This window comes from Onychomys torridus, unplaced genomic scaffold (genome assembly GCF_903995425.1).
Source record: "Onychomys torridus unplaced genomic scaffold, mOncTor1.1, whole genome shotgun sequence".
Classification (NCBI taxonomy): domain Eukaryota; kingdom Metazoa; phylum Chordata; class Mammalia; order Rodentia; family Cricetidae; genus Onychomys; species Onychomys torridus.
The window spans coordinates 1-26,757 of record NW_023411719.1 but is presented as its reverse complement, the minus strand read 5'-3'; the positions used below and the strand labels follow the sequence as shown (position 1 = coordinate 26,757).

At 45.5% G+C, this 26,757-nt stretch overlaps 3 protein-coding genes across 3 annotated transcripts; all 3 read right to left on the bottom strand.

Annotated features, from left to right (window-relative positions):
- Nucleotides 1–1,292: 1,292 nt before the first annotated feature.
- On the bottom strand, nt 1,293–2,369 carry LOC118575318 (smad nuclear interacting protein 1-like). The gene has a single exon (XM_036175908.1). The coding sequence runs from the start codon at nt 2,367–2,369 to the stop codon at nt 1,293–1,295; it is 1,077 nt and encodes a 358-aa protein (XP_036031801.1).
- A 6,189-nt stretch (nt 2,370–8,558) lies between these two features.
- Nucleotides 8,559–9,656, bottom strand: LOC118575317 (smad nuclear interacting protein 1-like). Its single transcript, XM_036175907.1, has one exon. The coding sequence runs from the start codon at nt 9,654–9,656 to the stop codon at nt 8,559–8,561; it is 1,098 nt and encodes a 365-aa protein (XP_036031800.1).
- An 8,478-nt stretch (nt 9,657–18,134) lies between these two features.
- On the bottom strand, nt 18,135–19,232 carry LOC118575315 (smad nuclear interacting protein 1-like). Its single transcript, XM_036175906.1, has one exon. It carries the CDS (start codon nt 19,230–19,232, stop codon nt 18,135–18,137), a length of 1,098 nt encoding a protein of 365 aa, XP_036031799.1.
- Nucleotides 19,233–26,757: the final 7,525 nt, after the last annotated feature.

Below are 26,757 nucleotides of genomic sequence, written 5' to 3'. Positions count from 1 at the left end.
AACTCACAGAGATCCACCTGCTACCTCTGGAGGGCTGGGAATAAAACCAGGCAACAGGCTTGGCCATGGTGGCACACGCCTTCGATCCCAGCTCTTGGGAGACAGAAGCTGGGTTCAGTTGCCAGCACCAACAGAGTGACTGACATTGTCTCTAATTCCAGCTCCAGGGCATCCAGCACCTTCTTCTGGCCTTCGAAGGCATGCACAAAGTACAAAGCACTCATATACATAAAATATTTTTTTATAGTTACAAATTTTATTTCTTTTAGTCTCAAAAATACACGTAGATGAAAACCAGCTCTCTAAATGCAGACAGGCTTTGCCTATCATGTGGTATCATTTCTATGACAAAACACTGTCGTATGAAGATCTGAAACACACCATTTACAAGCACACATACTGTAAGTAATGACCTCCTTTCTGTTTACCCAGACCCCAGGTGGGAAGTTCAGAACCTGGGCTGCCCTTTGCTTTCCACTCAAAGATGAAACCTAGAAATGTGGAAACTGCCCAACTCCTCTACAAAGTCAGGCAGTGTGATTCTCAAAGGGAGAAAAGAGAGGTAACATTTGAAAATGCAAAGCTGAAGAAAAAGACCAGATGATCAAACTTGCCATGTCTGTGTTTCCTGGGGAATCAAGAATCCTCACAGGACGCAGCTCCACAACCCAGTGCAGGATAGGACACCAGCATCTATTGGAAGAAGTCATGACCTCCCTACATACTCATGTCTACATAGGTGTCACAGTGTCTGTTTAGCTTCGACAGTCAATAATGACGTCATGTAGCAAATTGTCACCCCCCCCAAAACCACTAAGTGCCAAATCAGCTTCTATGTGCTGACCTTTGGTGTATGCCGGAGGTTGTTTTGGTGACACCCAAAGCTTACTAAGATTCTCTGTTCTAGAGTTTGTCTCCAAAGCAAAACTCCTTGTCCACAAAGCTCAACGACTGTATAGGTCCCAAGAAACTGTACAAAGAGAACAAGCCACAGTGCACATTCCAAGGCCTTAAGTGTCCTTGTGCAGCAGTTCGGAAGGCGCCCACAACAGACACACACTTAGTCCAAAACTCAGCATTCAGTGGTTGTCGGTGAGACTGTTCTGCAAACAAACGCCCACAGTCAGGCGGCTGCTGTACCGAGTTCAACAAAACACGAAGTCAGAGTTCTCCTAGGGCCACACAGCTGGGCTGCAACACAGGAAAGACTTAAGGCAAAAGGACGCGCTGGAGAGTCAACCCAAGGCCTCCCCTCACAATGGTTTCTAACAGTGCGGGATGCTTCTCAGTTGCTAGCTGTCAGACACCATTTCCTCCTCTTCCTCTTCCTTTCTGTCTGCTTCAGAGGTGTCTGAAGACTCATGGAGCAAGACATATTCTCTGCTGCTGAACCCAAATTTAAGGACATCCTTTTCCTTCAGTTCGTAGTATCTCTGTGGCTCAATACGCGCGTGGTTCAAGAAGGTTCCATTGCTTGAGCCCAGGTCAATGATGTAGGGCTTCACCGTCCGTCCTGCTGTGCCGTCGGCACGCCTGTGCTCCACAAGCCGGTACTGGAAGACTGCATGCTGCTTTGAGCAAGAGGGATGGTCGATGGGAATGTCGGCGATGAGGCGATCCCGACCCAGAAGGTAAGCACTCTGCCTGTGGATGTACATGACCGGAAGCATGTCCTCATTTTTAAAGGGGTACAGACGCCACCGTTTTTTGGGGATCCGGGCCTCTGGGGGTTCGTTGTACTTAATGACCACACCCCGGAAGGTATTGGTGTCCTCAAGAAGTGCCCCAGAAAGTTCAAGGCTTGGTTTTTCTTTAACAGGCACCTCTTTGCTTCCTTTACCAGCAGGGCGAGGGATCACCTCCTGAGCCTCACCACCAGCACCTTCCTTCTGCTGGCGATGCTCCTGGCAGAGGCGCCTGGCATCCCGAAAGTTCCTCTCTTCTTCCTGGGCCTGTAGATCCTGGCTGTCTCCATCCCGACCCTGCCCACTGACAGGCCTCTCATCCCAGCTCCTCCTTTGGTGGGAACCACTGGAGTGCTGGTGTCCCTCTCTCTTCCCAGTTCTGCCCTGGCACGGTTCTGATGGCTTCCGGGGCTGGTGATGCTCTCGACCTCTCCGTGCATGGTCCTCACGTTCCTGCTTCACTCTGACCGAGGAGTAGTGGGAACTCCGGCTTCTCTTGGTCCGTGGAGACTCGCTTCTTCTCCCGGAGGACTTGTGTTTCCTTTTGCCTGGGGACCGGCTCCAGCTAGCAGAGGCTGGGGCGTCCACAGGTTCAGGGCTCAGAGGCTCCTGCTTCACCTCCAGGATCGCCAGCGCGTCCTCTGTCGGGTGTAGCCTCCACCAGCTTCGCTCCTGCTTGGCCATCATCCTGAGAGCCGCTTGCCTGTCCTTTGAGCTAAGGAGCCCTTTTTTGTTGTTGTTTTCTAGACAGGGTTTCTCTGTGTAACAACAGCTCTGGCTGTCCTGGATCTCCGAACTTGACTTGTAGACCAGGCTGGCCTAAAACTCAGAGATTCCCCCTGCCTCTGCTTCCAGAGTGCTTGGGCTAAAAGGGCCTGAGGCACCCCTGCCTGGCTACTTTCAGAAAGTCTTTCCCCTTCACTGCTGCTGAGGCTAGCTTCCTAATACCTATCTTCAACACTGATTAGTTTAGAGGTCAAGCTCTTACGTGGTATTTTGTTGGTGTTCTGAAAAGTAAAGCTTGCCTGGAGATCAGAGGGGGCAGTTAACCATTAGAAGCCAGGGTGGCTCAGGCCTTTAAGAAACATAGAGCCAAATACAGAGTTCAAAACCCAAGAGATCAGAGCACCAGCGAACAGCCTTTAGCTTACCACTAGTTGGCGTTGCTTCTCCAGAGAGAGAGCCTTCTATCTGGGTCCTGTCATTTTATAGTCCTCTATTCTGCCTTCTCATTGGCTCTAAACCCAACCACGTGACTTCCTCATCACTGCCTGTCTATACAGACCTCCAGTTCTCTATGGTGGATACTGGGATTAAAGGATTAAAGGTGTGACACCATGCTTGGCTGTGTCCTGGAAAACACAGAGACTCTGCTTGCCTGGTGATTGGATTAAGGGTGTGTGCTACCTCTGCCTGGCTTCTGCTAAATGACTATGACCTCTAATCTCCAGGCAACTAACTTCTTTCCTTCCTTCCTTCCTTCCTTCCTTCCTTCCTTCCTTCCCTTTTCTTTCTTTACTTATTTTTTGGTTTTTTCGAGACAAGGTTTCTCTGTATCTCATAACTGTAACTCAACTTGGAGGGGATCGGAACTCAACTGGAACTGCACACACATGGTGTACAAACATACACTTGAGCACATCCTCCTAAAATTAAAAAGAAATCTAAAAACAAACCAAGTACACATACAATAAAACTAAACACGTCCTTTAAAAATTGTTTCCTATTGGAGCCACATTTATTTACTATTTAGAGGGAGGATCCTGTTTTGTAACCTTGGCTAGCCTCGAACTTACTGTGTAGACCTGTGGTCCCCTACTGGCAACATTTAGGCTTTTCTCCTGCCTCTGCTTCCTGAGGGCTGGGCTTGGGCTTATAGGCATGTGCCACTGTAGTTTGTATTAACAATGTAGTGTGACTGACGGGAAAGATGGTGAGGAAAGGATTCTTTACTTTTTTTAAACTTTATTTTATGTGCATTGGTGTTTTGTATGAATGTGTGTCTGTGTGAGGGTGTCAGATCCCCTGCAACTGGAATGACAGACAGTGTGAGCTGCCAGGTGGGTGCTGGGAATTGAAGCTGGGGCCTCTGGAAGAGCAGCCAGTGCTCTTAACCACAGAGCCACCTCTCCAGTCCCTGAGAGAAAAGACTCTTCTCCTCTCTTCCTCCTTTCCTTCCCTCCCTTGGTTTGTGAGGTAGGCAAATTTATTCATTGAATAAGTTTGTGTCTACGTTTATGGTGAATGTGCTCTCATGTGCTTGCAGAGGCCAGAGGTCAACACTGGGTACCTTCCTCTGTTCCCTTCCTTTTTTTTTTTAAATTAATTTTTAAATTATACTCATAATACTCATAATACTCATGAATTACACTCATGATATTAATTACATTTGTGTTGATTACATTCACACTATTCATTCAATTACTATATTTATGATATTCTTTAATTACATTAATTGTATTGATTTATTACATTCATGATATCATGTCCTGATACTACTGTCCATTTGTGGGTTTTTCCATCATATAAAACAGAGATCCTGTACTTAGGAAATCATTGCTCTATATTCTTTTCTTCTCCATCCTGAGATAACGTCTAATCTTTCTGTGTCTATGAATTTGTATATTCCATATATTTCTTTTTTCTTTTTTTCTATATATTTCATGTAATACAATTCTATAGTATTTGTTCTTTTTTAATGTAAAAACATTTTATGTACAACTGCAGGAGAAATAATACACAGGTAGTTTGAACATAGAAACAGGTTATAATTTAAAAGTCCAGGGTTATTTGAAACTGGGAAATATTTTCTCTGTAGAAAATATTAAAATGATAACATTTCCCAATAAGCCCTTTTAAGCCAAATAATAGCTGAATTATACATATAAATATTGATTAGATTCTGGGATACAGAAGAAACCTATCTTCATCTGTTCAGAGAGTTATGTTTTACTCCAGTTGTGTAAGTGAGATTCCTACTCATCTTCCTCTTCACTATTTGAATATGGCAGACATTTTTCTATAGGCTAATCCATAATCTAAACAGATTTTAGCCTTCCCTCCTGAAAATACAGCCAGCATTTTCTTTCATCAGCTTGATGTGGTACAATTTTTTTTATTTGTTTGTTTGTTTTTTTGGTTTTTTTTGTTTTTCAAGACAGGGTTTCTCTGTGTAGCTTTGTGCTTTTCACTTGGTAGCCCAAGCTGGCTTTGAACTCACAGAGATCAACTGGCTCTGCCTCCCCAGTGCTGGAATTGGAATTAAAGGAGTGTGCCACCATCGCCCAGCCCAAATTCTTATCCTAACAGTGAAATGTTTCACTAAAGCTTGCCCAGTGATGGGCAAAACCAAAACTTATAAGCCACAGTCATCCTAGGGTCTCCCCTGCTAAATAGCCTCCCTGGATCTGTGGTTTGCAGTCTGATTTTCCTTTGGTTTGTATCTAGTATCTACTTATGAGTGAGTACATACCATATTTTTCCTTCTGAGTCTGAGTTACCTCACTCAGGATGATATTTCCTTGTTCCATCCATTTGCCTGAAAATTTCATGATGTCATTGTTTTGCTGTGCTGAGTAGTATTCCATTATGTCTATGTACCACATTTTCTTAATCCATTCTTCAGTTGAGGAGCATCTAAGTTGTTTCCAGGTTCTGGCTATTATGAATAATGCTGCTATGAACATAGTTGGGCATTTATATTTGTGGTATGATTGAGCATTCCTTGCGTATATGCCCAAGAGTGGTATGGCTCTGCCTCCCACGTGCTGGGATTAAAGGCGTGCACCACCACAGCCACCCTGTGTATGTATTATTTAAAAGAATGCTTTCACTCACTCCTTTGACCTTTTCCATGTGCTCATGACTGACTATGCTGGAGGGGTAGGGGGTCTTTTATTCCCTCTAGATTTGACTTTCAATGCCTATGCTGGGTCTCATTTAGGCCCTCCCTGAACTATTCCTTGGGACCAAAAGGAATAGTTGTGCTCATTTCAATCAGTCACTTGCAAGGCAAGGGATTTGGACAGGATCCATTGACAATGAAGGAGACCCTCAGAACCAGAGTGTAACAAAGAGGTATTAACCACAAAGCCCAGCAGAGGAGTCTAGAAGGCCAGTGGAAATGTGATTGCAGAGCAAAGAGATACAGAGTTGGAGATCATTTGCATTAATGTGAATTTGAAGACCTGGGAGAATTTGAGATTATTTAAAGGGATGGTGTTTGTGAGAAGAACAAGAGAAGACAGAGGAACAGAGAAACAGTTCTGGGTGATGGAAGGTAGCAAAGGAAGGAGAGATGGGGCCAAAGACGCAGTGTTAATGGAGCCAAAGCAGGAGCAGCTACATCTCTCTGAAGGCACGGCTCGAACGTTTCTGAAGTGTTCTTTCCAGTGCTGGGGAGATAGTTCAATCTATTAAGCGCTTGCCTTGCAAGCATGAGGAACTGGTGTTCAATCCTGAGGACCCACATTTTCACAATGCCAAGGTAGCTCAACAAGCTGGCTCAGCAGATAAAAGTACTCGCCTATAAGCTTGACGGACCCACAACAGGGAAGGACTACTGGGGATGATTCTCTGATCTCTGCATGAGCACTGTGGCACACACACACACGTGCCTGCCTGCATTCATACATGCAGACAACACACACACACACACACACACACACACACACACACACACACAAACACACACACACTAATAATTAATCAACAACTAAATAATAATAAAAGCAAGTGTAGTAGTGTGTGCTTGTAATCCCAGGGATAAGGGTGTGGAGACAGGCAGATCCCAGGGGCTCACTGGGCAGCCAGCCAAGCCTACTTTGGGATCCCAGGCCAGAGACACTGTTTCAGTTTTTTTTTTGGAGAGCTGAGGACCGAACCCAGGGCCTTGAGCTTGCTAGGCAAGCACTCTACCACTGAACTAAGTCCCCAACTCCTCAAGTTTTTTTTTTTAAAGTCAGTAGTGCCTAAGCAAGGATACTCTACATCATCCTCTGGCCTCCAATATGCATGTGCTCTGGAGTGCACCACTTCATACACGTTTGTTTTTGGTTTTTCTTAGTTCTCCGACTCAGTGTAGTTCTCCCTAGGTAAATGCTGTCCCGATCATTTCATTTTCTCCATCACAATGTCCTTCAAAGTTTGTCTCTTTCTTCATTTTTAAAGATTTATTTATTTTACAGTATTGTGTTTTGTGCATATGAGCACGCTCCAGCACATGTGTGACTAGAGAATAGCTTTGGGGAGACTGTTCTTGCCTTAGACTTGCCTGAGGCATGCTTTCTCTTGTTTCTGCTCCTCAGATGTGTAGTACCCATGCCAGCTAGCAGGCCCGAGGGGTTCTTGAGTGGGTCTCCTGTCCCCACCTCCCAAGGCCCTAAAGGACTGCTAGGATTTCAAAGGCCTGCCACCACATCTGGCTTTTTATGTAAACCCCAGGGAGCCAGCTGAGCCCTCTCTGCAGCACTTTGTTTTGTTTTGGGAGACAGGGTTCCCCTTAGTACCCTTAGTACTCTTGCCTGGCCTAGAGCATGTTGATCACACTGGCCCTGAACTCACAGAGATCCACCTGCTACCTCTGGAGGGCTGAGAATAAAACCAGGCATCAGGCTTGGCCGTGGTGACACATGCCTTCAATCCCAGCTCTTGGGAGACAGAAGCTGGGTTCAGTTCCCAGCACCCACAGAGTGACTGACATTGTCTCTAATTCCAGCTCCAGGGCATCCAGCACCTTCTTCTGGCCTTTGAAGGCATGCACAAAGTACAAAGCACTCATATACATAAAATATTTTTTTATAGTTACAAATTTTATTTCTTTTAGTCTCAAAAATACACGTAGATGCAAACCTGCTCTCTAAATGCAGACAGGCTTTGCCTATCATGTGGTATTATTTCTATTACAAAACACTGTGGTATGAAGATCTGAAACACACCATTTACAAGCACACATACTGTAAGTAATGACCTCCTTTCTGTTTACCCAGACCCCAGGTGGGAAGTTCAGAAGCTGGGATGCCCCTTGCTTTCCACCCTTGAGAAGTAAATACAAACACATACTCAAAGATGAAACCTAGAAATGTGGAAACTACCCAACTCCTCTGCAAAGTCATTCAGTGTGATTCTCAAAGGGAGAAAAGAGAGGTAACATTTGAAAATGCAAAGCTGAAGAAAAAGACCAGATGATCAAAGCTGCCATGTCTGTGTTTCGTGGGGAATCAGGAATCCTCACAGGACGCAGCTCCACAACCCAGTGCATGATAGGACACCAGCATCTATTGGAAGAAGTCATGACCTCCCTACATAGTCATGTCTACACAGGTGTCACAGTGTCCATTTAGCTTCGACAGTCAATAATGAGGTCATGTAGCAAATTGTCACCCCCCAAAAAACACTAAGTGCCAAATCAGCTTCTATGAGCTGACCTTTGGTGTATGCCGGAGGTTGTTTTGGTGACACCCAAAGCTTACTAAGATTCTCTGTTCTAGAGTTTGTCTCCAAAGCAAAACTCCTTGTCCACAAAGCTCAATGACTGTATAGGTCCCAAGAAACTGTACAAAGAGAACAAGCCACAGTACACATTCCAAGGCCTTAAGTTTCCTTGTGCAGCAGTTCGGAAGGCGCCCACCACAGACACACACTTAGTCCAAAACTCAACATTCAGTGGTTGTCGGTGAGATTGTTCTGAAAACAAACGCCCACAGTCAGGCGGCTGCTGTACCGAGTTCAACAAAACATGAAGTCAGAGTTCTCCTAGGGCCACACAGCTGGGCAGCAACAGAGGAAAGACTTAAGGCAAAAGGACGCGCGCGAGAGTCAACCCAAGGCCTCCACTCACAATGGTTTCTAACAGTGCGGGATGATTCTCAGTTGCTAGCTGTCAGACACCATTTCCTCCTCTTCCTCTTCCTTTCTGTCTGCTTCAGAGGTGTCTGAAGACTCATGGAGCAAGACATATTCTCTGCTGCTGAACCCAAATTTAAGGACATCCTTTTCCTTCAGTTCGTAGTATCTCTGTGGCTCAATACGCGCGTGGTTCAAGAAGGTTCCATTGCTTGAGCCCAGGTCAATGATGTAGGGCTTCACCGTCCGTCCAGCTGTGCCGTCGGCACGCCTGTGCTCCACAAGCCGGTACTGGAAGACTGCATGCTGCTTTGAGCAAGAGGGATGGTCGATGGGAATGTCGGCGATGAGGAGATCCCGACCCAGAAGGTAAGCACTCTGCCTGTGGATGTACATGACCGGAAGCATGTCCTCATTTTTAAAGGGGTACAGACGCCACCGTTTTTTGGGGATCCGGGCTTCTGGGGGTTCGTTGTACTTAATGACCACACCCCGGAAGGTATTGGTGTCCTCAAGAAGTGCCCCAGAAAGTTCAAGGCTTGGTTTTTCTTTAACAGGCACCTCTTTGCCTCTGTTACCAGCAGGGCGAGGGATCACCTCCTGAGCCTCACCACCAGCACCTTCCTTCTGCTGGCGATGCTCCTGGCAGAGGCGCCTGGCATCCTGAAAGTTCCTCTCTTCTTTCTGGGCCTGTAGATCCTGGCTGTCTCCATCCCGACCCTGCCCACTGACAGGCCTCTCATCCCAGCTCCTCCTTTGGTGGGAACCACTGGAGTGCTGGTGTCCCTCTCTCTTCCCAGTTCTGCCCTGGCACCGTTCTGATGGCTTCCGGGGCTGGTGATGCTCTCGACCTCTCCGTGCATGGTCCTCACGTTCCTGCTTCACTCTGACCGAGGAGTAGTGGGAACTCCGGCTTCTCTTGGTCCGTGGAGACTCGCTTCTTCTCCCTGAGGACTTGTGTTTCCTTTTGCCTGGGGACCGGCTCCAGCTAGCAGAGGCTGGGGCGTCCACAGGTTCAGGGCTCAGAGGCTCCTGCTTCACCTCCAGGGTCGCCAGCGCGTCCTCTGTCGGGTGTAGCCTCCACCAGCTTCGCTCCTGCTTGGCCATCATCCTGAGAGCCGCTTGCATGTCCCTTGAGCTAAGGAGCCCTTTTTTGTTGTTGTTTTCTAGACAGGGTTTCTCTGTGTAACAACAGCTCTGGCTGTCCTGGATCTGCGAACTTGATTTGTAGACCAGGCTGGCATAAAACTCAGAGATTCCGCCTGCCTCTGCTTCCAGAGTGCTTGGGCTAAAAGGGCCTGCAGCACCCCTGCCTGGCTACTTTCAGAAAGTCTTTCCCCTTCACTGCTGCTGAGGCTAGCTTCCTAATACCTGTCTTCAACACTGATTAGTTTAGAGGTCAAGCTCTTACGTGGTATTTTGTTGGTGTTCTGAAAAGTAAAGCTTGCCTGGAGATCAGAGGGGCCAGTTAACCATTAGAAGCCAGGGTGGCTCAGGCCTTTAAGAAACACAGAACCAAATACAGAGTTCAAAACCCAAGATATCAGAGCACCAGCGAATAGCCTTTAGCTTACCACTGGTTGGCGTTGCTTCTCCAGAGAGAGAGCCTTCTTCCTGTGTCCTGTCATTTTATAGTCCTCTGTTCTGCCTTCTCATTGGCTCTAAACCCAACCACGTGACTTCCTCATCACTGCCTGTCTATAAGGACCTTGAGTTCTCTAGGGTGGATACTGGGATTAAAGGATTAAAGGTGTGTCCCCATGCTTGCCTGTGTCCTTGAAAACACGGAGAGTCTGTCTGACTTGTGATGGGATTAAGGGCGTGTTCTACCTCTGCCCTGCTTCTGTTAAGTGACTATGACCTCTAATCTCCAGGCAACTAACATCCTTCCCTCCTTCCTTCCTTCCTTCCTTCCTTCCTTCCTTCCTTCCTTCCCTTTTCTTTCTTTACTTATTTTTTGGTTTTTTCCAGACAAGGTTTCTCTGTATCTCGTAACTGTAACTCAGCTTGGAGGGGATCTGAACTCAACTGGTACTGCACACACATGGTGTACAAACATACACTTGAGCACATCCTCCTAAAATTAAAAAGAAATCTAAAAACAAACCAAGTACACATACAATAAAACTAAACACGTCCTTTAAAAATTGTTTCCTATTGGAGCCAAATTTATTTACTATTTAGAGGGAGGATCCTGTTTTGTAACCTTGGCTAGCCTCGAACTTACTGTGTATACCTGTTGTCCCCTACTGGCAACATTTAGGCTTTTCTCCTGCCTCTGCTTCCTGAGGGCTGGGCTTGGGCTTATAGGCATGTGCCACTGTAGTTTGTATTAACAATGTAGTGTGACTGACGGGAAAGATGGTGAGGAAAGGATTCTTTACTTTTTTTAAACTTTATTTTATGTGCATTGGTGTTTTGTATGAATGTGTGTCTGTGTGAGGGTGTCAGATCCCCTGCAACTGGAATTACAGACAGTGTGAGCTGCCAGGTGGGTGCTGGGAATTGAAGCTGGGGCCTCTGGAAGAGCAGCCAGTGCTCTTAACCACAGAGCCACCTCTCCAGTCCCTGAGAGAAAAGACTCTTCTCCTCTCTTCCTCCTTTCCTTCCCTCCCTTGGTTTGTGGGGTAGGCAAATTTATTCATTGAATAAGTTTGTGTCTACGTTTATGGTGAATGTGCTCTCATGTGCTTGCAGAGGCCAGAGGTCAACACTGGGTACCTTCCTCTGTTCCCTTCCTTTAATTTTTAAATTATACTCATAATACTCATAATACTCATGAATTACACTCATGATATTAATTACATTTGTGTTGATTACATTCACACTATTCATTCAATTACTATATTTATGATATTCTTTAATTACATTAATTGTATTGATTTATTACATTCATGATATCATGTCCTGATACTACTGTCCATTTGTGGGTTTTTCCATCATATAAAACAGAGATCCTGTACTTAGGAAATCATTGCTCTATATTCTTTTCTTCTCCATCCTGAGATAACATTTCCCAATAAGCCCTTTTAAGCCAAATGATAGCTGAATTATACGTATAAATATTGATTAGATTATGGGATACAGAAGAAACCTATCTTCATCTGTTCAGAGAGCTAAGTTTTACTTAAGTTGTGTAAGTGAGTTTCCTACTCATCTTCCCCTTCACTGTTTGAATATGGCAGACATTTTTCTATAGGCTAATCCAAAATCTAAAAAGATTTTAGCCTTTCCTCCTGAAAATACAGCCAGCATTTTCTTTCATCAGCTTGATCTGGTACAATTTTTTTTTTGTTTGTTTGTTTTTTTGTTTGTTTTTTTTTTGGAGACAGGGTTTTTCTGGTTTTCACTTGGTAGCCCAGGCTGGCTTCGAACTCACAGAGATCACCTGGCTCTGCCTCCCCAGTGCTGGAATGAAAGGAGTGTGCCACAATTGCCCAGCCCAAATTCTTATCCTAACAGTGAAATGTTTCACTAAAGCTTGCCCAGTGATTGGGCAAAACCAAAACTTATAAGCCACAGTCATCCTAGGGTCTCCCCTGCTAAATAGCCTCCCTGGATATGTGGTTTGCAGTCTGATTGCCCTTTGGTTTGTATCTAGTATCTACTTATGAGTGAGTACATACCATATTTTTCCTTCTGAGTCTGAGTTGCCTCACTCAGGATGATATTTCCTCGTTCCATCCATTTGCCTGAAAATTTCATGATGTCATTGTTTTGCTCTGCTGAGTAGTACTCCATTACGTTTATGTACCACATTTTCTTAATCCATTCTTCAGCTGAGGAGCATCTAGGTTGTTTCCAGGTTCTGGCTGTTATGAATAATGCTGCTATGAACATAGCTGGGCATTTATATTTGTGGTATGATTGAGCATTCCTTGCATATATGCCCAAGAGTGGTATGGCTGAGTCTTGAGGTAGATTGATTCCCAGTTTGCTGAGAAACTGCCATACCGATTTCCACAGTGGTTGTACAAGTTTACACTTCCACCAACAGTGGAGGAGAGTTCCCCTTGCTCCACATCCTCTCCAACATAAGCTGTCTGCAGTGCTTTTGATCTCAGCCATTCTGACAGGTGTAAGATGGTATCTCAGAGTCATTTTGATTTGCATTTTTCTGATGACTAAGGATGTTGAGCAATTCCTCAAGTGTCTTTCAGCCATTTGAGATTCTTCTTTTGAGAATTCTCTGTTTAGCTCTTTAGCCCACTTTTTATTTATTTTTATTTTTATTTATTTTGGTTTTTCGAGACAGGGTTTCTCTGTGTAGCTTTGCACCTTTCCTGGAACTTGCTTTGGAGACCAGGCTGGCGTCAAACTCACAGAGATCTGCCTGCCTCTGCCTCCTGAGTGCTGGGATAGCCCATGTTTTAATTGGATTGTTCACTATTTTTTTTATTTATTTTAATTTATTTATTACATATACAGTGCTCTATCTGCATGTACACCTGCACACCAGAAGAGGGCACCAGATCTCATTACAGGTGGTTGTGGGCCACCATGTGGTTGCTGAGAATTGAACTCAGTACCTCTGGAAGAACAAGCAGTGCTCTTAACTTCTGAGCCATCTCTCTAGCCCAGGATTGTGCAATATTTTGATGTCTAGTTTCTTTTTTGTTGTTGTTGTGGTTTTTTCTTTGTTTGTTCGGGTTTTTTTTTTGTTTTGTTTTCAAGACTGGATTTCTCCATGTAGCTTTGGTGCCTGTACTGGATCTTGCTCTGTAGACCAGGATGTCCTCAAACTCACAGAGATCCACCTTCCTCTGCCTCCCGAATGCTAGGATCAAAGGTCTGCGCCACCAACGCCTGGCTCCATCTTATTTTTTTTAATTTTTATTATTTTTGTGACAGGTTTTATCACTGTCTAAGGTTTCTATTGCTATGATAAAGACCATGACTTGCTATGAGATGTCTTTCTGTAGGATGTGAATATGCTGTTCCCATTGGTTAATAAATAAGCTGCATTGGCCTGCGGCATGGCATCTCAGAAGCAGGCTGGAAATCGAAGCAGAGGTGCAGGAAAGAGAAAGGCAGGATGAGAGACTCACACCACCTAAGGAGCAACAAGATGTCAGCAAACCGGTAACGACAAGGCCATGGGCAACATGGCAAAACAGATTGATAGGAATAGGTTGAGTTAAGTTGTAAGAGCTAGCTAACAAAAAGCCTCAGCCTCAGTCAAACAGTGTGTAAGTAATAGTAAGCCTCTGAGTAATTATTTTATAAGAGGCTATGGACTGTGGACAGCAGAGATTCGTTTGGACCACTGGCTGTGCAGACAGGAGAAACTTCTGGCTATTTGTGTTTACTTGGGACCGAGCAGCTATGGGACTGGGCTGGACCCAGGAAACCTTCCAGCTACAGTGACCAAAGGCAACTTGGTGAAGAAAGGGTTTACTTGGCTTATGGGTCATCAGGGGAAACCAAGGCTGAAACTCAGGGAAGAAACCTGGAGGCAGGCAGAGGTCATGGAGGAGTGCTGCTTACTGACTTGCTCCCAATGGCTCCCTCAGTCTGCTTTCTTATGTGACCCAGGACCACCTGCCCAAGGGTGACACAGCACAATCAGCTGGGCCTGTCCCATCGCTCATTAATCAAGAAAACTTCCTAAATCTTGTCTACAGACAATACGATGGAGACATTTTCTCATTTTAGGTTCCCCTTCTCAGATCAATAGCTTGTATCAAGCTGAAAACAAAACCAACCAGGACATTCACTTATGGTGATATTTTAATTTGTGCTGAAATGTGATTTTATTTGTATGTTAATAAATAAAGTTGCCTGGGGGTCAGAGCTAATAGCAAGCCATTGAGCAGAAGTCTGGCAGTGGTAGCACAGGCCCTTAATCCTATCACATGGCAGGCAGAGTCAGTGTGTTCAAGGACATAGCCAGCTTGGAGACCACACACCTTTAATCCAAGTATCAACCTTGGAGACCTGGAGGTCTTTATAGAAAGGCAGTGGCAAAGAAGTCATATGGTTGGGTTTACAACCAATGAGAAGGCAGAACAGAAAGTCAATAAAAATATAGACACACAGGAAGTAGGTCACTCTCTGAGAAGAAGGACAAAAGTGACAGTGAGGAGTAAGAAGGTGGTCTCAGCTCTTGGCTGCTGCTCAGTCTCTGGGCTTTTCACTCTGCCTTTGGCTCTGTGTTTCTTATTTAATGAGACCACTCAGAATTACATCTACACTTACTGAACCCAGTGTTCACTGACCCTAGGCTGGCCAGCCAACAGCCTATCTGTCATCATGGTTGGCATGTGTCCATTGCCTCCCCCTCCCCCCACACTCTCCTGTGCTGGTTGCAGTGACTGGCCTTTACACAGGCGCTGTGGGTCTGAATGTAGGTCCTCATGCATGCACCCTAACCACTTCAGCCGCTAAGCCACCTCCATTTTCTGTGTGTGTTGAGATTTTCTCTACGTATCCCAGCTGACCGCAGATTCACAACCTTCCTGCTTCAACCTCACAAGGGTTAGCGTTACAGGTGTTTGTCATTACCACAGCTGTATTACATCTTCTGCAAGGTGATGACAGTGGAGACACTGTAGAAATGGTGGAGTGACTTGGTGGAAGAAAAAGAATTCAAGGCCAAGGGCCTCCAATTAGAAAGTTTTGTTGTAAGCCAGGCATGGTGGCGCACACCTTTACTCCCAGCACTCAGGAGGCAGAGGCAGGCGGATCTCTGTGAGTTCAAGGCCAGCCTTGTCTAGACAGGGAGTTCCAGGACAGCCAGGGCTACCCAGAGAAACCTTGTCTCAAAAATAGAAAAAAAACCAACAAAATGTTTTGCTGTAGAACGTCTGTTGTAGGAGGGAAGTGATGTCACTGGTGGACAGTAATCTGGGATGAAAGGAACTAGGACAAGATGTTTACGGAGACAGAAAGAACAGAGAACCGTGGCTGAAACATGAAGGCTCCCCAACTGACTTAAACCAGTGAGAAACTTGGTTCAATCAGTTCTTCAAATTTTGTTCCAGCTGGGGTCTACTTCACTGTGCGCTCTCTTAGTGAACCTGAATACAGGAGATGAAGTTTCCCACTCAAATTTCCTGACCATTAAGGACAATGTTGGGCTCACAAGTGTGCACGGTGGAGTAGGCTGGAGTGTCCCCAGGTCCCTGTTCTAGTCACTCTCGTGAGCTCTGCCTTCTTCCCCTTGTCAATGCTTCTCCTTAGGCTGATTCTGAAGAATGTGCTAATCTGGGCTGGCAAGATAGCTGGGTACAACAGCGTTGCCCCCCAAGTCTGATGACCTGGCTTCAATCCCCAGGACCTGTGGTGGGAGGATAGAACTGACTCCCCAAAGTGGTCCTCTGACCTTCACATGCTCGTTGTGGCACACAGTTGCCTGCCCTCATTCACACACACACACACACACACACACACACACACACACACACACACACAAACACACACACTAATAATTAATCAATCAACAACTAAATAATAATAAAAGCAAGTGTGGTAGTGTGTGATTGTAATCCCAGGGCTAAGGATGTGGAGAGAGGCAGATCCCAGGGGCTCACTGGGCAGCCAGCCAAGCCTACTTTGGGAACCCAGGCCAGAGACACTGTCTCAATTTTTTTTTCTCCAGAGCTGAGGAACTAACCCAGGGCCTTGAGCTTGCTAGGCAAGCACTCTACCACTGAACTAAGTCCCCAACCCCTCAATATTTTTTTTAAAGTCGGTAGTGCCTAAGCAAGGACACTCTACATCATCCTCTGGCCTCCAAAATGCATGTGCTCTGGAGCGCACCACTTCATACACGTTTGTTTTTGGTTTTTCTTAGTTCTCCGACTCAGTGTAGATCTCCCTAGGTAAATGCTGTCCCGATCATTTCATTTTCTCCATCACAATGTCCTTCAAAGTTTGTCTCTTTCTTCATTTTTAAAGATTTATTTATTTTACAGTATTGTGTTTTTGTGTGTATGAGCACGCCCCAGCACATGTGTGACCTGAGAATAGCTTTGGGGAGACTGTCCTTGCCTTAGACTTGCCTGAGGCATGCTTTCTCTTGTTTCTGCTCCTCAGACGTGTAGTACCCATGCCAGCTAGCAGGTCAGAGGGGTTCTTGAGTGGGTCTCCTGTCCCCACCTCCCAAGGCCCTAAAGGACTGCTAGGATTTCAAAGGCCTGCCACCACATCTGGCTTTTTATGTAAACCCCAGGGAGCCAGCTGAGCCCTCTCTGCAGCATTTCCTTTTGTTTTGGGAGACAGGGTTCCCTTAGTACCCTTAGTACTCTTGCCTGGCCTAGAGCCTGTAGATCAGACTGGCCCTGAACTCACAGAGATCCACCTGCTTCCTACGTCTGGAGGGCTGAGAATAAAACCAGGCATCAGGCTTGGCCTTGGTGACACACGCCTTCAATCCCAGCTCTTGGGAGACAGAAGCTGGGTTCAGTTGCCAGCACCCACATAGTGACTGACTTTGTCTCTAATTCCAGCTCCAGAGCATCCAGCACCTTCTTCTGGCCTTCGAAGGCATGCACAAATTACAAAGCACTCATATACATAAAATTTTTTTGATAGTTACAAATTTTATTTCTTTTAGTCTCAAAAATACATGTAGATGCAAACCTGCTCTCTAAATGCAGACAGGCTTTGCCTATCATGTGGAATTATTTCTATTACAAAACACTGTGGTATGAAGATATGGAAAACACCATTTACAAGCACACATACTGTAAGTAATGACCTCCTTTCTGTTTACCCAGACCCCAGGTGGGAAGTTCAGAAGCTGGGCTGCCCCTTGCTTTCCACCCTTGAGAAGTAAATACCAACACATAGTCAAAGATGAAACCTAGAAATGTGGAAACTACCCAACTCCTCTACAAAGTCAGGCAGTGTGATTCTCAAAGGGAGAAAAGAGAGGTAACATTTGAAAATGCAAAGCTGAAGAAAAAGACCAGACGATCAAAGCTGCCATGTCTTGTGTTTCGTGCGGAATCAGGAATACTCATAGGACGCAGCTCCAGAACACAGTGCTTGATAGGACACCAGCATCTATTAGAAGTCATGACCTCCCTACATACTCATGTCTACACAGGTGTCACAGAGTGTCCGTTTAGCTTCGACAGTCAATAATGGGGTCATGTAGCAAATTGTCACCGCCCCCCCAAAAACACTAAGTGCCAAATCAGCTTCTATGTGCTGACCTTTGGTGTATGTCGGAAGTTGTTTTGGTGACACCCAAAGCTTACTAAGATTCTCTGTTCTAGAGTTTGTCCCCCAAGCAAAACTCCTTGTCCACAAAGCTCAACGACTGTATAGGTCCCAAGAAACTGTACAAAGAGAACAAGCCACAGTGCACATTCCAAAGGCTTAAGTTTCCTTGTGCACCAGTTCAGAATGCGCCCACCACAGACACACACTTTGTCCAAAACTCCACATGGGGTTGTTGGTGAGATTGTTCTGCAAACAAACGCCCACAGTCAGGCGGCTGCAGTACCGAGTTCAACAAAACATGAAGTCAGAGTTCTCCTAGGGCCACACAGCTGGGCAGCAACACAGGAAATATTTAAGGTAAAAGGACACGCTGGAGAGTCAACCCAAGGCCTCCACTCACAATGGTTTCTAACAGTGCGGGAAGCTTCTCAGTTGCTAGCTGTCAGACACCATTTCCTCCTCTTCCTCTTCCTTTCTGTCTGCTTCAGAGGTGTCTGAAGACTCATGGAGCAAGACATATTCTCTGCTGCTGAACCCAAATTTAAGGACATCCTTTTCCTTCAGTTCGTAGTATCTCTGTGGCTCAATACGCGCGTGGTTCAAGAAGGTTCCATTGCTTGAGCCCAGGTCAATGATGTAGGGCTTCACCGTCCGTCCAGCTGTGCCGTCGGCACGCCTGTGCTCCACAAGCCGGTACTGGAAGACTGCATGCTGCTTTGAGCAAGAGGGATGGTCGATGGGAATGTCGGCGATGAGGCGATCCCGACCCAGAAGGTAAGCACTCTGCCTGTGGATGTACATGACCGGAAGCATGTCGTCATTTTTAAAGGGGTAGAGACGCCACCGTTTTTTGGGGATCCGGGCTTCTGGGGGTTCGTTGTACTTAATGACCACACCCCGGAAGGTATTGGTGTCCTCAAGAAGTGCCCCAGAAAGTTCAAGGCTTGGTTTTTCTTTAACAGGCACCTCTTTACTTCTGTTACCAGCAGGGCGAGGGATCACCTCCTGAGCCTCACCACCAGCACCTTCCTTCTGCTGGCGATGCTCCTGGCGGAGGCGCCTGGCATCCTGAAAGTTCCTCTCTTCTTCCTGGGCCTGCAGAATCTGGCTGTCTCCATCCCGACCCTGCCCACTGACAGGCCTCTCATCCCAGCTCCTCCTTTGGTAGGAACCACTGGAGTGCTGGTCTCGCTCTCTCTTCCCAGTTCTGCCCTGGCACCGTTCTGATGGCTTCCGGGGCTGGTGATGCTCTCGACCTCTCCGTGCATGGTCCTCACGTTCCTGCTTCACTCTGACCGAGGAGTAGTGGGAACTCCGGCTTCTCTTGGTCCGTGGAGACTCGCTTCTTCTCCCTGAGGACTTGTGTTTCCTTTTGCCTGGGGACCGGCTCCAGCTAGCAGAGGCTGGGGCGTCCACAGGTTCGGGGCTCAGAGGCTCCTGCTTCACCTCCATGGTCGCCAGCGCGTCCTCTGTCGGGTGTAGCCTCCACCAGCTTCGCTCCTGCTTGGCCATCATCCTGAGAGCCGCTTGCATGTCCCTTGAGCTAAGGAGCCCTTTTTTGTTGTTGTTTTCTAGACAGGGTTTCTCTGTGTAACAACAGCTCTGGCTGTCCTGGATCTCCGAACTTGACTTGTAGACCAGGCTGGCCTAAAACTCAGAGATTCCCCCTGCCTCTGCTTCCAGAGTGCTTGGGCTAAAAGGGCCTGCAGCACCCCTGCCTGGCTACTTTCAGAAAGTCTTTCCCCTTCACTGCTGCTGAGGCTAGCTTCCTAATACCTATCTTCAACACTGATTAGTTTAGAGGTCAAGCTCTTACGTGGTATTTTGTTGGTGTTCTGAAAAGTAAAGCTTGCCTGGAGATCAGAGGGGGCAGTTAACCATTAGAAGCCAGGGTGGCTCAGGCCTTTAAGAAACACAGAACCAAATACAGAGTTCAAAAGCCAAGAGATCAGAGCACCAGCGAACAGCCTTTAGCTTACCACTCGTTGGCGTTGCTTCTCCAGAGAGAGAGCCTTCTTCCTGGGTCCTGTCATTTTATAGTCCTCTGTTCTGCCTTCTCATTGGCTCTAAACCCAACCACGTGACTTCCTCATCACTGCCTGTCTATAAGGACCTTGAGTTCTCTAGGGTGGATACTGGGATTAAAGGATTAAAGGTGTGTCCCCATGCTTGCCTGTGTCCTTGAAAACACGGAGACTCTGTCTGACTTGTGATGGGATTAAGGGCGTGTTCTACCTCTGCCCTGCTTCTGGTAAGTGACTATGACCTCTAATCTCCAGGCAACTAACATCCTTCCCTCCTTCCTTCCTTCCTTCCTTCCTTCCTTCCTTCCTTCCTTCCTTCCCTTTTCTTTCTTTACTTATTTTTTGGTTTTTTCCAGACAAGGTTTCTCTGTATCTCGTAACTGTAACTCAGCTTGGAGGGGATCTGAACTCAACTGGTACTGCACACACATGGTGTACAAACATACACTTGAGCACATCCTCCTAAAATTAAAAAGAAATCTAAAAACAAACCAAGTACACATACAATAAAACTAAACACGTCCTTTAAAAATTGTTTCCTATTGGAGCCAAATTTATTTACTATTTAGAGGGAGGATCCTGTTTTGTAACCTTGGCCTGCCTGGAACTTACTGTGTAGACCTGTGGTCCCCTACTGGCAACATTTAGGCTTTTCTCCTGCCTCTGCTTCCTGAGGGCTGGGCTTGGGCTTATAGGCATGTGCCACTGTAGTTTGTATTAACAATGTAGTGTGACTGACGGGAAAGATGGTGAGGAAAGGATTCTTTACTTTTTTTAAACTTTATTTTATGTGCATTGGTGTTTTGTATGAATGTGTGTCTGTGTGAGGGTGTCAGATCCCCTGCAACTGGAATGACAGACAGTGTGAGCTGCCAGGTGGGTGCTGGGAATTGAAGCTGGGGCCTCTGGAAGAGCAGCCAGTGCTCTTAACCACAGAGCCACCTCTCCAGTCCCTGAGAGAAAAGACTCTTCTCCTCTCTTCCTCCTTTCCTTCCCTCCCTTGGTTTGTGGGGTAGGCAAATTTATTCATTGAATAAGTTTGTGTCTACGTATATGGTGAATGTGCTCTCATGTGCTTGCAGAGGCCAGAGGTCAACACTGGGTACCTTCCTCTGTTCCCTTCCTTTTTTTTTTTAAATTAATTTTTAAATTATACTCATAATACTCATAATACTCATGAATTACACTCATGATATTAATTACATTTGTGTTGATTACATTCACACTATTCATTCAATTACTATATTTATGATATTCTTTAATTACATTAATTGTATTGATTTATTACATTCATGATATCATGTCCTGATACTACTGTCCATTTGTGGGTTTTTCCATCATATAAAACAGAGATCCTGTACTTAGGAAATCATTGCTCTATATTCTTTTCTTCTCCATCCTGAGATAACGTCTAATCTTTCTGTGTCTATGAATTTGTATATTCCATATATTTCTTTTTTCTTTTTTTCTATATATTTCATGTAATACAATTCTATAGTATTTGTTCTTTTTTAATGTAAAAACATTTTATGTACAACTGCAGGAGAAATAATACACAGGTAGTTTGAACATAGAAACAGGTTATAATTTAAAAGTCCAGGGTTATTTGAAACTGGGAAATATTTTCTCTGTAGAAAATAATAAAAATGATAACATTTCCCAATAAGCCCTTTTAAGCCAAATGATAGCTGAATTATACGTATAAATATTGATTAGATTATGGGATACAGAAGAAACCTATCTTCATCTGTTCAGAGAGCTATGTTTTACTTAATTTGTGTAAGTGAGATTCCTACTCATCTTTCTCTTCACTGTTTGAATATGGCAGACATTTTTCTATAGGCTAATCCATAATCTTAAAAGATTTTAGCCTTTCCTCCTGAAAATACAGCCAGCATTTTCTTTCATCAGCTTGATCTGGTACAATTTTTTTTTTTTTTTTTTTTTTTTGGTTTTTGGAGACAGGGTTTCTCTGGTTTTCACTTGGTAGTCCAGGCTGGCTTCGAACTCACAGAGATCACCTGGCTCTGCCTCCCCAGTGCTGGAATGAAAGGAGTGTGCCACCATCGCCCAGCTCAAATTCTTATCCTAACAGTGAAATATTTCACTAGAGCTTGCCCAGTGATTGGGCAAAACCAAAACCTATTAGCCACAGTCATCCTAGGGTCTCCCCTGCTAAATAGCCTCCCTGGATCTGTGGTTTGCAGTCTGATTACCCTTTGGTTTGTATCTAGTATCTACTTATGAGTGAGTACACACCATTTTTTCCTTCTGAGTCTGAGTTACCTCACTCAGGATGATATTTCCTCGTTCCATCCATTTGCCTGAAAATTTCATGATGTCATTGTTTTGCTCTGCTGAGTAGTACTCCATTATGTATATGTACCACATTTTCTTAATCCATTCTTCAGCTGAGGAGCATCTAAGTTGTTTCCAGGTTCTGGCTATTATGAATAATGCTGCTATGAACATAGCTGGGCATTTATATTAATGGTATGATTGAGCATTCCTTGCATATATGCCCAAGAGTGGTATGGCTGAGTCTTGAGGTAGATTGATTCCCAGTTTGCTGAGAAACTGCCATACTGATTTCCACAGTGGTTGTACAAGTTTACACTTCCACCAACAGTGGAGGAGAGTTCCCCTTGCTCCACATCCTCTCCAACATAAGCTGTCTGCAGTGCTTTTGATCTCAGCCATTCTGACAGGTGTAAGATGGTATCTCAGAGTCATTTTGATTTGCATTTTTCTGATGACTAAGGATGTTGAGCAATTCCTCAAGTGTCTTTCAGCCATTTGAGATTCTTCTTTTGAGAAGTCTCTGTTTAGCTCTTTAGCCCACTTTTTATTTATTTTTATTTTTATTTATTTTGGTTTTTCGAGACAGGGTTTCTCTGTGTAGCTTTGCACCTTTCCTGGAACTTGCTTTGGAGACCAGGCTGGCGTCAAACTCACAGAGATCTGCCTGCCTCTGCCTCCTGAGTGCTGGGATAGCCCATGTTTTAATTGGATTGTTCACTATTTTTTTTTATTTATTTTAATTTATTTATTACATATACAGTGCTCTATCTGCATGTACACCTGCACACCAGAAGAGGGCACCAGATCTCATTACAGGTGGTTGTGGGCCACCATGTGGTTGCTGAGAATTGAACTCAGTACCTCTGGAAGAACAAGCAGTGCTCTTAACTTCTGAGCCATCTCTCTAGCCCCGGATTGTGCAATATTTTGATGTCTAGTTTCTTTTTTGTTGTTGTTGTGGTTTTTTCTTTGTTTGTTCGGGTTTTTTTTTTTTTGTTTTGTTTTCAAGACTGGATTTCTCCATGTAGCTTTGGTTCCTGTACTGGATCTTGCTCTGTAGACCAGGATGTCCTCAAACTCACAGAGATCCACCTTCCTCTGCCTCCCGAATGCTAGGATCAAAGGTCTGCGCCACCAACGCCTGGCTCCATCTTATTTTTTTTAATTTTTATTATTTTTGTGACAGGTTTTATCACTGTCTAAGGTTTCTATTGCTATGATAAAGACCATGACTTGCTATGAGATGTCTTTCTGTAGGATGTGAATATGCTGTTCCCATTGGTTAATAAATAAGCTGCATTGGCCTGCGGCATGGCATCTCAGAAGCAGGCTGGAAATCGAAGCAGAGGTGCAGGAAAGAGAAAGGCAGGATGAGAGACTCACACCACCTAAGGAGCAACAAGATGTCAGCAAACCGGTAACGACAAGGCCATGGGCAACATGGCAAAACAGATTGATAGGAATAGGTTGAGTTAAGTTGTAAGAGCTAGCTAACAAAAAGCCTCAGCCTCAGTCAAACAGTGTATAAGTAATAGTAAGCCTCTGAGTAATTATTTTATAAGAGGCTATGGACTGTGGACAGCAGAGATTCGTTTGGACCACTGGCTGGGCAGACAGGAGAAACTTCTGGCTATTTGTGTTTACTTGGGACCGAGCAGCTATGGGACTGGGCTGGACCCAGGAAACCTTCCAGCTACAGTGACCAAAGGCAACTTGGTGAAGAAAGGGTTTACTTGGCTTATGGGTCATCAGGGGAAACCAAGGCTGAAACTCAGGGAAGAAACCTGGAGGCAGGCAGAGGTCATGGAGGAGTGCTGCTTACTGACTTGCTCCCAATGGCTCCTCAGTCTGCTTTCTTATGTGACCCAGGACCACCTGGCCCAAGGGTGACACAGCACAATCAGCTGGGCCTGTCCCATCGCTCATTAATCAAGAAAACTTCCTAAATCTTGTCTACAGACAATACGATGGAGACATTTTCTCATTTTAGGTTCCCTTCTCAGATCAATAGCTTGTATCAAGCTGAAAACAAAACCAACCAGGACATTCACTTATGGTGATATTTTAATTTGTGCTGAAATGTGGTTTTATTTGTATGTTAATAAATAAAGTTGCCTGGGGGTCAGAGCTAATAGCAAGCCATTGAGCAGAAGTCTGGCAGTGGTAGCACAGGCCCTTAATCCTATCACATGGCAGGCAGAGTCAGTGTGTTCAAGGACATAGCCAGCTTGGAGACCACACACCTTTAATCCAAGTATCAACCTTGGAGACCTGGAGGTCTTTATAGAAAGGCAGTGGCAAAGAAGTCATATGGTTGGGTTTACAACCAATGAGAAGGCAGAACAGAAAGTCAATAAAAATATAGACACACAGGAAGTAGGTCACTCTCTGAGAAGAAGGACAAAAGTGACAGTGAGGAGTAAGAAGGTGGTCTCAGCTCTTGGCTGCTGCTCAGTCTCTGGGCTTTTCACTCTGCCTTTGGCTCTGTGTTTCTTATTTAATGAGACCACTCAGAATTACATCTACACTTACTGAACCCAGTGTTCACTGACCCTGAGGCTGGCCAGCCAACAGCCTATCTGTCATCATGGTTGGCATGTGTCCATTGCCTCCCCCTCCCCCACACTCTCCTGTGCTGGTTGCAGTGACTGGCCTTTACACAGGCGCTGTGGGTCTGAATGTTAGGTCCTCATGCATGCACCCTAACCACTTCAGCCGCTAAGCCACCTCCATTTTCTGTGTGTGTTGAGATTTTCTCTACGTATCCCAGCTGACCGCAGATTCACAAACCTTCCTGCTTCAACCTCACAAGGGTTAGCGTTACAGGTGTTTGTCATTACCACAGCTGTATTACATCTTCTGCAAGGTGATGACAGTGGAGACACTGTAGAAATGGTGGAGTGACTTGGTGGAAGAAAAAGAATTCAAGGCCAAGGGCCTCCAATTAGAAAGTTTTGTTGTAGCCAGGCATGGTGGCGCACACCTTTACTCCCAGCACTCAGGAGGCAGAGGCAGGCGGATCTCTGTGAGTTCAAGGCCAGCCTTGTCTAGACAGGGAGTTCCAGGACAGCCAGGGCTACCCAGAGAAACCTTGTCTCAAAAATAGAAAAAAACCAACAAAATGTTTTGCTGTAGAACGTCTGTTGTAGGAGGGAAGTGATGTCACTGGTGGACAGTAATCTGGGATGAAAGGAACTAGGACAAGATGTTTACGGAGACAGAAAGAACAGAGAACCGTGGCTGAAACATGAAGGCTCCCCAACTGACTTAAACCAGTGAGAAACTTGGTTCAATCAGTTCTTCAAATTTTGTTCCAGCTGGGGTCTACTTCACTGTGCGCTCTCTTAGTGAACCTGAATACAGGAGATGAAGTTTCCCACTCAAATTTCCTGACCATTAAGGACAATGTTGGGCTCACAAGTGTGCACGGTGGAGTAGGCTGGAGTGTCCCCAGGTCCCTGTTCTAGTCACTCTCGTGAGCTCTGCCTTCTTCCCCTTGTCAATGCTTCTCCTTAGGCTGATTCTGAAGAATGTGCTAATCTGGGCTGGCAAGATAGCTGGGTACAACAGCGTTGCCCCCCAAGTCTGATGACCTGGCTTCAATCCCCAGGACCTGTGGTGGGAGGATAGAACTGACTCCCCAAAGTGGTCCTCTGACCTTCACATGCTCGTTGTGGCACACAGTTGCCTGCCCTCATTCACACACACACACACACACACACACACACACACACACACACACACACACAAACACACACACTAATAATTAATCAATCAACAACTAAATAATAATAAAAGCAAGTGTGGTAGTGTGTGATTGTAATCCCAGGGCTAAGGATGTGGAGAGAGGCAGATCCCAGGGGCTCAATGGGCAGCCAGCCAGGCCTACTTTGGGAACCCAGGCCGGAGACCCTGTCTCAATTTTGTTTTTCCCCAGAGCTGAGGAACTAACCCGGGGCCTTGAGCTTGCTAGGCAAGCACTCTACCACTGAACTAAGTCCCCAACCCCTCAATATTTTTTTAAAGTCGGTAGTGCCTAAGCAAGGACACTCTACATCATCCTCTGGCCTCCAAAATGCATGTGCTCTGGAGCGCACCACTTCATACACGTTTGTTTTTGGTTTTTCTTAGTTCTCCGACTCAGTGTAGATCTCCCTAGGTAAATGCTGTCCCGATCATTTCATTTTCTCCATCACAATGTCCTTCAAAGTTTGTCTCTTTCTTCATTTTTAAAGATTTATTTATTTTACAGTATTGTGTTTTTGTGTGTATGAGTAGGCCCCAGCACATGTGTGACCTGAGAATAGCTTTGGGAGACTGTCCTTGCCTTAGACTTGCCTGAGGCATGCTTTCTCTTGTTTCTGCTCCTCAGACGTGTAGTACCCATGCCAGCTAGCAGGTCAGAGGGGTTCTTGAGTGGGTCTCCTGTCCCCACCTCCCAAGGCCCTAAAGGACTGCTAGGATTTCAAAGGCCTGCCACCACATCTGGCTTTTTATGTAAACCCCAGGGAGCCAGCTGAGCCCTCTCTGCAGCATTTCCTTTTGTTTTGGGAGACAGGGTTCCCTTAGTACCCTTAGTACTCTTGCCTGGCCTAGAGCCTGTAGATCAGACTGGCCCTGAACTCACAGAGATCCACCTGCTTCCTACGTCTGGAGGGCTGAGAATAAAACCAGGCATCAGGCTTGGCCTTGGTGACACACGCCTTCAATCCCAGCTCTTGGGAGACAGAAAG

Coding starts and splice junctions, on each gene's coding strand:
- LOC118575317 (XM_036175907.1), bottom strand. CDS start 9,656: ATGCAAGCGGCTCTCAGGATGATGGCCAAGCAGGAGCGAAGCTGGTGG.
- LOC118575318 (XM_036175908.1), bottom strand. CDS start 2,369: ATGGCCAAGCAGGAGCGAAGCTGGTGGAGGCTACACCCGACAGAGGAC.
- LOC118575315 (XM_036175906.1), bottom strand. CDS start 19,232: ATGCAAGCGGCTCTCAGGATGATGGCCAAGCAGGAGCGAAGCTGGTGG.